The sequence below is a fragment of the Cebus imitator genome, unplaced genomic scaffold (assembly GCF_001604975.1).
Source record: "Cebus imitator isolate Cc_AM_T3 unplaced genomic scaffold, Cebus_imitator-1.0 Scaffold374, whole genome shotgun sequence".
NCBI lineage: Eukaryota > Metazoa > Chordata > Mammalia > Primates > Cebidae > Cebus > Cebus imitator.
Genome location: NW_016107689.1, coordinates 110,376 through 125,078, shown reverse-complemented (window position 1 = coordinate 125,078; position 14,703 = coordinate 110,376). Strand labels below are relative to the sequence as shown.

Here is a 14,703-nt window from a genome sequence, read left to right as displayed (position 1 = left end):
TTACACCTTAATAAGCAAATAATAAGCATATATGCACAAAGAATGATTAAAACAATGTAAGTATATACTTATATACATCATAACTATGATTAAATTAAGTGGAAAATATAATCTGAAGTTTAGAAGTTCACCAAATTATCTTGACCTTTATAACTAAAATAATCCAAAATGTATGCCTTTTGATGATCAAATGAGAGCAATATTTTTGCCCAATTTTTAGAAATATGGTTCCTGGGAAGCATGATTAATTGAATAAAATGTTTGAAAGTAGAAAATTTATGAGAGGAAGAATAATAAATTGGAATTATCCTTGGTTTGATTTTCCCTCACCACACACACACACACAACATTTATGAAATACAAAATGAAATACATACTTGATTGTAGTAATTAGCCTTCAATATTACAAGTAGTAGGTAAAAGACGCATTTCAATACAAGATAGTAAACCCCAGATAGTCCAAATTGGTGCAGCTGAGTTGAAGGCTGGAAGGACACTGTGCTATCTAACTCTATCCCAGTGCATGGTGTTCAGGAAGCATTATTAATGCCTCCACATAATGCTCTATCATTCTGACTTCATTCACCCTTTCACAGGGTGTAGATATAAGCATATTATGAAGCTAGCACAGCAAAATTAGCCTTTAAAAGCTTGAATGTCTTAATAGGGTGACAATGCGGGCCACCTAAGAAATCATTCACATGTTAGATACTGAATGCATAGTTATTTTTCATAGGAAATTAATTTTGAAAATGCTCATTTTTTAACCATACAGTAACTATAATAATGCATTTTATAGAAGAAAAATTCCATATTTAATCCAAACTGAGGACTTATATTGAAAACTGAGGTATATTAGAGGAAAGATTGCCATATATTAAAGAAAAAAAAAACTGAAGTATCTAATTGTAAGCTATGATACCAAAACATAAGAAGAAAGAATTCTAGATGAAATGAAAATATAGTTTTCACTCAAATGTGATAATCTTTATGTTTCCACTTTGTAAATTTGGAAGTCCTATTTAACTGGTTATAAAGGTGATCACGGAAGCATTCACAAATGGTCAAGAAATAGCATTTGCATAGCTTTAACTGTTTAATATGAAAATTTCATCATCATTTTTATATTTAAACTATATAATCATGTTAATTCTTAAAGTCTAGGAGTGATTAAATCATAAGAAAACTCTATGTCATTATTTATAGCAATCTTTCACCTTGTGGATTCTGCACATTTGGTCATATTAATAAGCTTTTTCTGTATAAGATATTGGAACAGTAATAGAATAATCAAAGGCAATTTGTCACTATTCTCTATTTGTTCTTTTTCAAACATATCTTTTAAAAAGTACTGTTTTTCTTCTTTTCTCTTCTTGCTCCTAAAATTATTCTATGCCAAGAACAGCACATTCAAATGTTGCAAAATACAATGATAATTTTCACAAACTGGAATGAATCTCATTATACATATAATAGTACAATGTTTATGAAAAGGATATGGACCAAAGTTTTATTGTATTATAGAGTAAAAATAAAATAAATTCAGATGATTATCAAGCCTGGTCCTCAGGTAAAAAATAATCTAATTCCAATAGAAATTATCCAGATGGACATTGAAACTTTATTGTCCAAATGTGAAGTAATATTTAGACATTCAGAACCATCAGAACAAATTCATTTATGGTTTTAACAAAAATCTTGTCAACATCCAAGCAGTACCTGGTTATAAATGTTTTCTTATGTATAAAAGAGACTGGAAAACCAAACAAAAAACTGTTCATTTCAGTGGACTGCCCATAGCAGTCTATTGTTTATTTATCTCAGTAAAATTTTAAAAACATTCTAGGATAATGAATGGAGGCCAAATTTATTTATTTATTTTTTCATAATTTCTGGGTTTTAGTCTTCTGACTCAGATTCAAAAATCCATTCTAAATTTCACAGGTAATGCCACTACTTTCTGGTACCCAAAGAATACTGAAATTAGGTGACTCATATATTGTTTTGCAGACTCCCCTTGCTGTGAAAGGTCCCTGTAAAAGTTTCATTTAGGGTATAATGTAGTCTCCATGTTCATTGAAATCTTGGCAGTAGAATTGAAAATCAAAATCCTGTCCTGTTAGGGCCACAAACAGTAAACTGTTAGTTCAGACTGAAATGTATCTTAAGAACAAGACTTCCTTGATTCTGGGAAAACAAATCCAAATAAACTCTAGTTACAAAATGGTAAGCAAAGATTCTCTTCCAAAATTGAGTATAGGTACTGTTGGCCTTATGATGGAAAGACACTTTGATTTGGGGGTAAAGGCTGCCTTTGCTAGGCCAGCAGATCACGTTCTTTTAAGATGCAAGATTTAGGGATATGAATGAAAGTGATGGATATTTCTTACACAGGTCCTCGTAGGGTACTCTTCCATGGTTAGATGAAGCCCAGAAACTCACACCAATGTTCTCATGAAGTACATATAGTGAAACTATTAATTTTTAACTTGTTTCATAGCTCTCATTCATGAAAGTTCTCATTAATTTGATAAAATTTAATAAATTATTTTAGAAATTCTAAGTATATAATAACATTCTATAATAATTATTTCACGGCTTCCTTTCAATTGTTGGTATTATTCTGTCTCATTCTCTTAGTGTAAGGTAGATTCTTTTAGACTGGTTGGAATAATAAAAATACATAGTTTTGAGTTTTAAACAGAGATTGTTTAAAAAGATGTTTTTAAAAATGGAGAAGTTAGAAGCAGGCTGGGAGTTGGGGATGGTGGACATTCAAATAACTTAGGAATGAAGCAATGATCACTAAGCTTAGGATAATATCAAAGCGGGGGGAACCAGCCAAGAGTTATCAAGACAAAAAAAAAAAAAAAAAAAAAAAAAAAGAAAGAAAGAAAAAGAAACTTAAAATGACTTCAAGGCTAAGAAAGAAAAAGAAAAACAGAAAGACAGAGAGAAAGAAAATAAATAGAGAAAAAAGAGAAAGAGGAAAAGAAAAAAGAAAGAGGGAGAGAAAGAAAAAGAAATGAGGAGAGGGAGGAAGAGAGGGAGGGAGGAAGGAAGGAAGGAAGGTAGGGAGGGAAGAAGGGAGGAAGGGAGAAAGGGAATGTATTTGTAATCAGGAAAGTAGTAACGTTTTAAATGAATATTGGTATTTTTTATAATACAGTTCTTTGAAAAGAAGTGAAAGTCTTGAAATGAATTAAAGTTATCACAGACACTTTCACGAATAAGTGTTCAAGAGAAATAAGCAGATATTTTAATTTTCTACTCATTTTTTTGAGCTGTACCTAAAATGCCTTGCAATATGTATTACTTGTAATCCATTCTATTTGCAAAGGACTGTACACATATGTTCCTATTTACCAATAGCGGTTTTGTGAAGAAGCATTCAGAACCCTCTCATTTCCATTTCCTCGTCTGGTGCCCACATTCCCTTCCTCATTATTCTCCTTTGAAATTGCCCTAGTTCTTCCTTCTGTATTTAACAGGTTATCTCATAAATGAGATAAACTGTTTTTCTCGGGTAGACAAGGGAAAGCGGTACAGGTGGTAACCTCTGTGCCGCTTTCCCTTGTCTACCTGAGGAAAACAGTTTTATGCATCCACTATTCAATTTCTTCCCTAGGGTATGTTCAAATCCTTGAAAGCCCTGGTAGGACTGACCAGTTGGCTGACAGATGGGGTCTGAGTTCTCTTGGACATTTCTACAAAGCCTTGGATATTTATTCAATCCTTGTGGCCACAGCTAAGTCTATGAAAAAAATCACAATATTTTTGAAACTGGGACATCTACATTCCATGATTAGACTAGTTGTCATGATTGAAGGGACACACACACACACACACCCTTCCTTGAAAAAAAAATACACACACACACACACACGCACACACATCTCGCTGGTACAGGCCCTGTGCTGCTTCTGTTTACTATTTAGTTTGAAGACAAAATATGAGGGATTTTTTAGACTCAAAAGGTGAGTTATGGTACGGGGGGGCAAGAAAGCAGAGCACAGGGGAGTCAACAGGCAGGAGGTTTGAAGAACTGGAAAAACTACATTGCTTTTCAGGAATTACAAGTAGTTTAGTGACTATTCTAGATTGTTGAGTGGAACTGAGGAATAGTGAAATATGTATCTGCAAATATGAGTCTGAAGCACCATAGTTTTTTTTTTTTTTTTAATTTTATCCATTTCAAACAGCAAAGTTTCAGATATCTGGTCTTAATACACATGTATCCTATCATGATGAGTTAATGATCATAAAAATTTTACAGATCATACTGCTTAGGTTCATGCCTTCTGCTGCTATGCATTATTATTTTCTAATGGTTCTATCTCAGAATGGTATTCTACACATTAAGATAAAACTTAAAAATCAGATCTATTTTGCACATTAGAAAACTGAAAGCAAGTTTAAGGGATCTCAATTCTCGGCATCCAATAGTTCTTTGGGGTTCATAGAAAGAGTTAGAATATAACCAGTGTTTGAGGATAACAAGACAAACCCTGGATTATTCCGGATCCAAGCACAGGGTGAGAAGCATAGATGCTACACACAAACTGTGAATTATATATTTCAATAAATTAATGAAATAATTGCTGAGATTGAGAAAGTTATAAATTAATGGTAATTTTTCAGCTAAAAACTAGATGAATATACAATTGACCACTGAAAAACATAGGGGTTAGGAGAACCAGCCCTACACAGTCAGAAATGTTTGTATAACTATGGATGGCTCAAAACTTTATTAATATCCTACTGTTGACTAGGATAACTGATAACACAATTAGTTTATTAACACATAAATAGACTGGGATTTTAGGGACTCGTTACATAACTACTTTTTTGTCAAATTTTTCAAGATCTCTAGGCTACATAAGTCATTTGTCAATATCCTCAAATTGTCACAAATATCCAAAAAAAGTAACATATTTATTGAAAAATTCCATATATAAGTGGACTCACTCAGTTAAAACCTACGTTGTTTAAGAATCAACTGTATAACACTACGAACAATTTTTGCAGGTAAAAACAAAAACTTTGTAATTAGTAAGCTTAAACTGCAGTAAAACGCAAATGTATCATTTCCACTATTTTTAGTCAACTCTTACAGGAATTATTTATTTATTCCAATACAGATGAGAAAATAGGATTCTTTGGACACTGGAACATATTAACGGATAATGAAAAACTGAAATATTTTTAAAAATTAGTTTGGAGATGGAAGGAGCTTTGGAAATAAAAATAAAAATAAACATGTATACTAGTTAATTTCCCCACTATCTAGTATCTATTCAGAACCACATGGAAAAGAAAGTGAGTAAGAAGAAAGTAAGAAGTAACGTTTGGTAAGCCTAAAGATTTTTAACATGGAGAAAACTGAGATTTTGTTTTCATTTATTTCCATGTTGATATTATCTGTACTGTATAAAAGCACCAGAGTTATTTTTAATACAAATTTTATTTATTTCAAACAGCAAAGTTTCAGATATCTTGTCTCAACACAAATGCATCCTATCATGATGAATTAATGAACATAAAAATTGCAGACCATACTGCTTAGGTTCATGGCATTTGAATCTAATGGTTCTGCCTCAATATGGTATATATATTCTCCACATGAAGATAAAACTTAAAAATCAGGTCTCTTTTGCAAGTTAGAAAACTGAAAGAAAGTTTGTGCAACGCCCTTTAAAAGTAATAAACCATGACTAACTTCTTAGTCTAAATTATTGTTCTTACAAATAGTGTGTTTCGGCTCAAAATGATATAGAAAATCATGTTGGCATTCAACATCTGAACTGTCTACTGATGTATTTAAAATCCCTGGATTTAAACTAAATGTGACTTTTTTGACCTTTGATAGCTAATCATTTTGGTTCTCCACTTCATAGTAATACAGGATGAACAAGAATTGTTTTGTTAGATACTAAAATTTATATTGGCTATTTATGGCACAGAATTAATATTATTAAATTTTTCAACACTGTTGTATCTCAAGGTTTGTCTGTACATTGTGTGAGTGCTTAATTATTTCTAAATAATCTTTGATGTTATCAAAGAAAACAGATAATTAGATAAGAATTTATGTATTAGAAGCCATTTAAGAAAATAAAATTTATTTTTAGTTGCTAACAATCGCAACTAAAAATAATGGTGTTTTGATCTCATAGAGAAAGAAATTGTTAAAATATTTAGCTAACTTCTCATATAGTGGCTGATGAATAAATATTTAATAATAACCAATTATTGACTTTCATTCGGTGCAAAGCATCATTCAGATTGCTGGGCAGAAGTAAGGAATCTCAAGCATCAAAACCAAAAATTCTGTTAATCTGAATTCTTAAAAATTTGGAATGGTTTTTAATCTTAATTTATTAAATAGAGGATTACGGTTTTTTAATACCTAAGAGAACTTCAGCAATACACAAAATTTGAGCCCACTGAATAACATCTTCTGTGATTTATTTCTGCATTTGTAAAAGAATGTTTATCTCTAATAATAGTCAAAGTAGATTATGAAGTGATTTTAATGAGACATATCAATTTGGTCTTTGAATAACTCTTTTATACATTTTACAACATTTCAATTGTAACAATGATTAGTGAATATTATTGAAAAATCAATAAATGTAAGGTCTAGAAATGATGCTATCAATATTTTAACATTTTCTTGTAATCTTTTATTCTGTATAAACAAAATTTTCATAAAATGTGAAAGACTTTGTAAAAGTCTAGATATTACCTTTTGATAATTTTTAAATAAAAATTTTCCATATTCATTTGCAAAAACAATATCACAACATTACTTCAATGACGTACAAAATTTCCATCACTGATATGATAATATCACAAATTATTTACCATCTCTTCCATTGTTCAATATTTTATGTTTCTATATTTTCAGTGTCCTAATAGTCATTTCATGAGATTGTTGAGAAAATAAAGCCTCTAAATTGCTCAAAAAAAAAAATCCTCACAGATATTGTTACCTATAAGAATAATAACAATTATTTGTGTTGTTTTATATTATTGTAAGTTAGAATCAAATTTCAACTTACAATTTTTTCATGGGTTTTATGCTTTTAGATGACATAATATTTAATCTGTGTTTTGTATGTTTTCTTTTCTAACAATTTTCCAAAATTTCTAGACATGATTTTATAAAATTAGGGACTAAGAGTTTTATATTTCCTTCAGTAAATTAAATACGTTGTATCAAATTTAGAATTTTCAAAAATTCATGCTATCTTCATTATAATATATAAAATACAGATATTTATTGAATAAAAATAGTTTCAGTTTGCATTTAAATTTCTTGAATGTGAACAGATTGATTTCAGATGACTCTTTGAAATCTTTGAGCATCAGTGTACCTTACTAAATTCTTTTTATTTTAGACAACAAAACATTTTACCAACAGTTGGCCTATCCTAGTTATTAAACCTTTTGTACACAGATTGTCATCAGCTGAGCTAAAACAACAGCTTTCCAGTGGAAATAACTGTGGAAATGTTTTTTCTCATTGGCCCGAAATCAAACATGTGTTTCCCTAAACAACTAAAATATAACTTTTTATTGATATGTGCTAATTACTGAAAGCATTAATTATAAAGTTATACATTTGATTTTCATACTGACAAAAAATTTCATATCTGAGGGGTCAAGATATTAATATATTTTGAATATTTCAAATAGTTGATAAGACTACATTCTGAAATAATAGCTTTTGAGTCATTATTTTTGATTAAATGTTTGTCAAAATCATATCTCTATATTGAAAAGACAGTAGTTTATTTTCACCCATAACTGTGTTGAGAGCCAATTTAAATATATTATAGAAAATAATCTTTAGTTGTTTCAGCTATACTGACTTTCAATCTCTTTTGAACTCTCTCCGTAGAAATTATGATAGGTTTTACAACTTTTCATGCTCTTCTCGTATGAAATATTCAAGTCTTCCAATTAGTTTTTTAAAAGGCAATAATTGGTAATATAGCAAGTCTTCAACATTTTGGTTTCTACTTCAAATTATATTATTTCCATTTATGAAGAAAATAATAGTGTCCATTGCTTGCATACACAGGATTTTGGTTGATTTTAGGGTTTCATTAGTGTAACAGTCAAGGCAGAAACATATTCATCTCTCCAAATAGGTCTTTAAAACAGCACATTTGTCAGTGTGCTTTATTTTTATAGTGCTATAGATAATGGCTGTGAGTTTCTTAAAGGATAGAATTTATGGGTGTTATTACAAATGTAACTCAGGGTTTCCTAAGATTCTGAAACCTAAAAATAAATGCATAGCTTATCTTACTAAAATTAAAATAGTAATGGTCCCATATGGCCATTCGGTTTGTCTAGTACATTCTCCCATAAAACAGATAGGACTTCTCAGTAATCTGTGATAAGGGATAAAGAAAGAAAACATTACCTTCTGTATAGTAATGATTCCTTCCTGTGTCTCTTTGTCAACAGAAATCTTAAAAATGCCCAGTCCATCACCATCCACAATTTTGTACTCCATTTCAGCATTAGCTCCAATATCTGCATCAGCAGCTTTAATTCTGGCAACAACTGAGGCTATAGGCAATGATTCTGGGACATTATATTGGTAAGAACCTGTGAAATTCAAAACAAGAAATGAACACATTACACCAAGCTAACCAATAAAAAGTTAAACTACTGGGTTATTTTGGTATCATCTTAGCTTAACATCTTTTTATTTTTTAATAAAAACTATACTACAGTAATCGGAAACAAAAGACAAATTTCATATAGCCTTAAGAAATTTGATGGGAATGATTAGCTAATAATCACTGTGACAGCAGAAATAGATGGTCTGAGGAAAGGCAAGAGTGGAATCTCAAATTCCTGTATTTCTGGTGGTAAGAAATATCCTACATTAAAAAATAAAAATAAATTTAAATTAATTATAATTGATATATAATTTTAAATGTAACTATTATAACTCTATTGAATTACATTAAAAATTATATATGTAAGAAATAAATAGTAATATAAAATAAATAATAAATAGTAATTTATAGTAAATAGAAATAAAGTTATATAAAATACTAAGAAATAAAAATAGAATAGATTGTGCTTCAAATGAACACCCACAAAAAAGCCTAAATCATTTTCACAACTTAATGTTGGAATTTACTTAGCATCTTCTACCAAGAGAGTTTCAGAAAACTGGGTAAAAAAGGAGAAGAATGATGTCTGTGGGTTGTATGTAGAACTGATTTGGGGCACAATGGTCCAGAATCCTAGGCAATATTATTTGAACCAAAAAAAAAAAAAATTAAAATAGAAAAAAATAACTTTTTAAAACTTTTGTTTAACTTTTGTAATAACTCCTCTTCACCATCCCTAAAGAAAATGTTTAGGGGCAGACGAAGAAACACATGAACCATCACTCAGAAATGAGGAAACACCTCAGCACGCTATATTCCCTGACAATTGTTTCTCTAATCATTAACATTTTTCTGCCTTCTGCATCTTCTTCTGTTTCCTTTGATTGTTAAATTGTGGTGCATTTGTCCTGTCTTGTGAAGGGAGAAGGAAGGATTCTCTCTGAGTAGAATACAGAAAGGAAAATGTGCCTGTATGACGGAAATACGTATTAGATTTGGAGTTGTTTCCAATTTTCTAGAATTTGTGAATAGTTACTTTTTAAAAAAATGATTATAACATATGTTATCACTTTTGAGTGACCCCTTTCACAAAAGTATCCTTTGTAAAATTAAAAAATGTGAATGTTAAGCTAGTAATTCCCTGGTACAGAAAAATCCCAGCAAAAATGAGTAACAATGATATATCCTTGACTTTATAAACTTTAATAAATAAATCTATAATTTATATAGGGGATCTATAATGGCCTAGAAAACCTGTATCTTACTAAAATTTTACATTTTTTTAAATCATTCTAGGCTTAAACAAAAGAGAAGCTGTTCATTTCATTATGAGCCCAAGAAATTGGATCATTACATTATTTTAATTCTAAAAGTTCTTCCTTCTTCTTTATGATAGGCCATCAAGAACACAATTAAGAATAGGCTTAAAAAAATAATGCTAAACTTGGGGCCACTGTTTTATATTACCAGGAGATACCATTTGTTGTATAATAATATAAATATTAAAAATATACAGATAAAGGTAAAAAAAATTTTTTAAAAGCAGTCATTGAAGGAAAAAACAATGGCACTCATATTTGCTCAGGCAGCTTCCTTTTTTGATATAATTCACTTCTAAATTCTGTTGGTAGGGAGTTTAGTTTCCCATTTCAACTGGGAAAGCGTTTTAGAGACATTGTACAGACATTGTAGTCTGTATGATCTCTTTATTTTCTTGAATGTTCTAAAGAAATAGCACATACACTTAGGGGGGTAAAAAGGGAACTGAAAAGAGAATGAAGTGAAGCGTATTTTACAAACAGCACACCTCTACCTAGATAATTTTTTCTTTTTTCTTGGTTAAATTAAAAGCCGCTTTGGTCAAAGAAGTAGAATTGAGGGCATTTGGCTTTCCAGTTCTTTAGATTGATTTTTAAAACACTGAATGTTTGCACAAGAAAGATGTGGGGAACTGCTAAAGGAATGCTCAGGGTGAATGAACTGGCTTAAAAAAATGTGAAGTGAAAAAATGAAAATGTTTATTACCCTTTTCTGATTTTCAAAAATAAAGCAGTATTTTAGTGCATAGAATGAATAAAACATATTTGAATATTATTAACTGGCAACAACCTTATAACATACAAAATATAAAAAGGATAAGTCTTAGAAAAAAGACTAATACATTAACACAATTAATAATTGTCTGGTATTCACAATGTGGATGAAGGAAAAATCTTACTACATTTGAGATAGAAGTAATGCAAATATATGATGGCTTCTACTTCTGCCCAATACTATTACAATCCATATTGCTCAATCAAAATCATATCTCTAACAAAATGTAAATTTGGGAGAATGAAGTAAGATAATTATTTGCTTTAAAAGTATTTGAAAAGAAATTATAGATGTATTTATGACTTTCAGAGAAAGTTATTGCACTTGTATCCCTTAAGAAAACAACTTACTTCGAGGAAAGCGAGGTGGATTATCGTTGACATCAGTTAGGGTCACAGTGACTGATGTAGTTCCTGACAGTCCTCCATTTTGACCAACCATATCTTTTGCCTGAATAACAAGCAAATACTGGTCTTTAGCCTCTCTATCCATGTTTGGAAGGGCAGTCTTGATGACTCCTGTAAAATTTCAAACCCCAGTAAAACGTATCATGAATCGCTGCATTTACACTAACAAAGAATACTGATACAAGTAGCAAGTCGTTCTTGAGTTGTTGCTTTCTGTAGTTTTGTTTACTTTAAATTTTTTTGTGTATTAAAGATCAAATAAATACGATAGTTTTACAGTAACAAAACAGAGAAAACATTATTAACTTGATTTTCTCAATACTGGATAAAAAGGATTATCATTAGGTTTCATGGAAAAGTGGTCAATGAAACAACAATTTACAAATAAATAAAATGGCCTTTTACCTAGAATAATGAACAGCCACCTGTGCAAGTGCAAAGCAACGAACTTGCCTTTTTCTTCCATCTCAACAACTTATAAAAATGTATAACCACCTATTATCAGTTTTCAAGTTAAATAATATTTCCACTATCTTTAGCAACAATATTTTTGTTTAAATCTGAGCACATGAGCTCACAAACACAAACACACACATATATCAGCAACAGATCCATATTTTAAGCATATAAATTACACTTATTTGAGTAGTCCAGGTTGCTTATTTTTTTTTTAACTTATTCATTTACTGCAGTTGGATGTTATTGTCACAGCAATCCAGGCTGACTTTAAGTAACACTTTCAATGAATCCTTACGTCTGTCTACAAACTTTAAAATTGATCTTTGAAATATTATAATAAAAATGAAAAAAAATCACATACAAATTAGGTCCAGGTGATAAGCATCCAATATACAGATATTCTTCTTAGAGCCAAAATGATTTTATAGATTTTTCATCTTTGTTTTTCTAAACTTCTATTAACTCTAGTTTAAAACAAAGCAAATATTGACTTCCCTTATACTGTCATCAAACATAAACAAACTTGGTCTGAGAGTTCTGTAACATAAATATCTCCATCTTTTCCTTTCTGGTTTTTCTGTTTGTTATTATTTGCTATTATTCATCATTATTTCTATAACTCATTTTTTAAAAATTGAGCGTTGCTTATTTTGAATATGACCAAAATGTATTTCATTTTCATGGAAAATTATTGAGTTATTTTTAGTTAAGTCCCACTTATTTTTATTTTTTAAAAAATTCTATTCATCTCTCATTTTTCCTTCTAATATCAATATGTGTGTTATCTTTGCTCATTTATTGTGATGGAGAGAAGTCTATAACCGCTTAACTAATCAACAAAGGAAACACTGTAAACTCATGCTGTCATAGGTTTGCTTAGTGGAATTATTTTTGAAAGGAAACACAGCGTCATAAAGATAGAAGTACTGGTAGTCAAAGTTTCTCACTTATTTTTCACACATCTAATTGTCTCTTTATAAGTGAGCCTATAAATAACACATTTCCAAGGCAGAAATCATCACAAAGTTTGCAAATCAATGCAGGTAGGAAAGGTAATTTCCAAATGCCTCAACTATTGAACATATTTTTGACAAGAATAACATAATTGGGAAAAGTTGATTTGAAATAAGAACACCCACTAATAATAGATTTCTACTTGTATGGCATTTGCTAGCTTTTACTTTTAAGTAAAAACTGTCTAAATTTGGAAAAGCATTCTCATACATTGGATTTCAAGTGTGTTTTGTCATGTATTACATAATTGTGTATATAAATACACACGCAGAGAGAAAATTGTTAATACCATATGACTGAACTAGTAAAGTCTAGTCTCGACCAATTGGATACATATAACTCTGTGAGATTTTCATGCATGCTAACAATATTACATAATTTTAATATTCAATAATTTTATGTCACTTAGGCTTAGCAAAAAAAAAAATTCTATCTATGGGTTCTTTGGAAAAGACACTGGCTCCTATTTTAGGGTTTGTGAATCAGAATTTTTCCATGTCTATAACATCTGACACCATAACTCAGAACTTTTCATTTATTTAGTATCCATGTTCACAGAAAGCACTGTGCATGTAAAACATAAACATATTGCTATTGTTCAAAAACTGCTTTAAGTATAGGAAAAAAATTCTGATGATCTAATATCCTATCAGCCTCAAATGATTTTTTTAAAGCATATTCTGCTACTATGGAATCTCCTTAAAAATTTGGTATATGTACTCCACATAACAGACAAGAGCCATTTCTGAAATCTATCACACTTTAAGGAAGCAATGGAGCATAGGTTCTGCATATTCAATCTTTAAATTACCCTCAAGAATCTAGGCAACCATATGAACCCAAATATTAATAACAGGGGCTGGGGACATTCACACTGTGAGGGCTCAATCCTTTAGGATTTTCCTCACTAAAACTAAATCAACATTTTTGGATATCACTTTGACTGGACTACCATTCCAAGGGGAATCTCAATATTGCAGAACCACCTTTCTCAGGAATCTTGTTAACTGAGGAAGTAACAAGGTTACTTCTCTAACCAGGACCTGGGTCATCAGCACTTCCAACTCCCCAAGCCCTTTATGCTCCCCTCTCTCCATTACAGCCTTTATTGTCTATAGCTACTCTAAGAATTCTAAAACCATACAATTAGACATTAAAGGTATTGGTTTCCTTACAGCTTGTATTTACTTAATATATATCAAGAGGTAAGTGATACCAAAAAACAAGGCCCCTAGTTGGGGCTTAGCCCAAGAGGTTCTTTGCTTTGCCCACGAAGGAATTCAAGGGCAATCCTGTGGTTTTGAATAACAAGTTGTATTAACTGGGACTACTCTTTGTGGAGCAGTGCTAACTAACAGGCAGTATGCCCAGACTCTGCAATCTATGGTTTCTTGGCAAATGTATTTTTACTTATGTAAACTCAATTTCAATTACATGTCAATTAAGGGGTGGGTCAACGAAAATTGAGGGGAAGATTATTTTGAAATTTCTAGGAAAGGGGGCAGTAACTTCTGGGTCATTGCAATGGAAAGGAGTGGTAACTTCTGGGCTATTGCCATGGCAATAATTAACTGTCATGACACTGATGGGGGTGTCTTATGCCAATGAGGGCAGCTAGGGATCGCTTTTGTCAACATCTGCTGGTTTCTGCCACTTTCTCTACTTTATCCTGTCTGGAATAGATCCTGTTTTGGTTAGCAGGGTTTTGACCAGAAAATAAGTCCTGCTGGTCTCCTATCTCATAAGGACCAGGAATCAACTAAAGCCATTTGGTATGGCCATCACCAAAATGGAGCAGCCAGTGAAGGGAGCACCATTGAGACATGAGCAGGAGAATCATGCACCAGCATAAAGTCATTTAAAATACATGTAGTTTGGCTGTTTGCTTTACTTTTAACAGAACTAAAATTGGATATCATGTTAGTCCTGTTGGTAACTCCTTTGGAGATAATTATTTTTGTGTGATTATTTCTCAGTGAATGCGAATAATAGATATGACTGTAATGAACTGAATATGTATTCATGTATTCAGTTTCTATCAATATGTATTCTGAGTATTTAAAATATCTCAGTGATGCTTATTACCA

General features: G+C 31.0%; 1 protein-coding gene across 3 annotated transcripts in view; it reads right to left on the bottom strand.

Moving 5' to 3' along the window:
* Positions 1-14,703, bottom strand: part of CDH7 (cadherin 7) — a 130,364-nt gene that overhangs the window by 47,568 nt on the left and 68,093 nt on the right. For all 3 annotated transcript variants that reach the window (XM_017507362.2, XM_037730983.1, XM_037730982.1), the window contains exons 5-6: positions 11,087-11,254; positions 8,438-8,625 (exon numbers count right to left, since the gene is read on the bottom strand). In XM_017507362.2, coding sequence (XP_017362851.1) covers positions 8,438-8,625; positions 11,087-11,254 — 356 coding nt within the window. The remainder of the gene's footprint in view (positions 1-8,437; positions 8,626-11,086; positions 11,255-14,703) is intronic.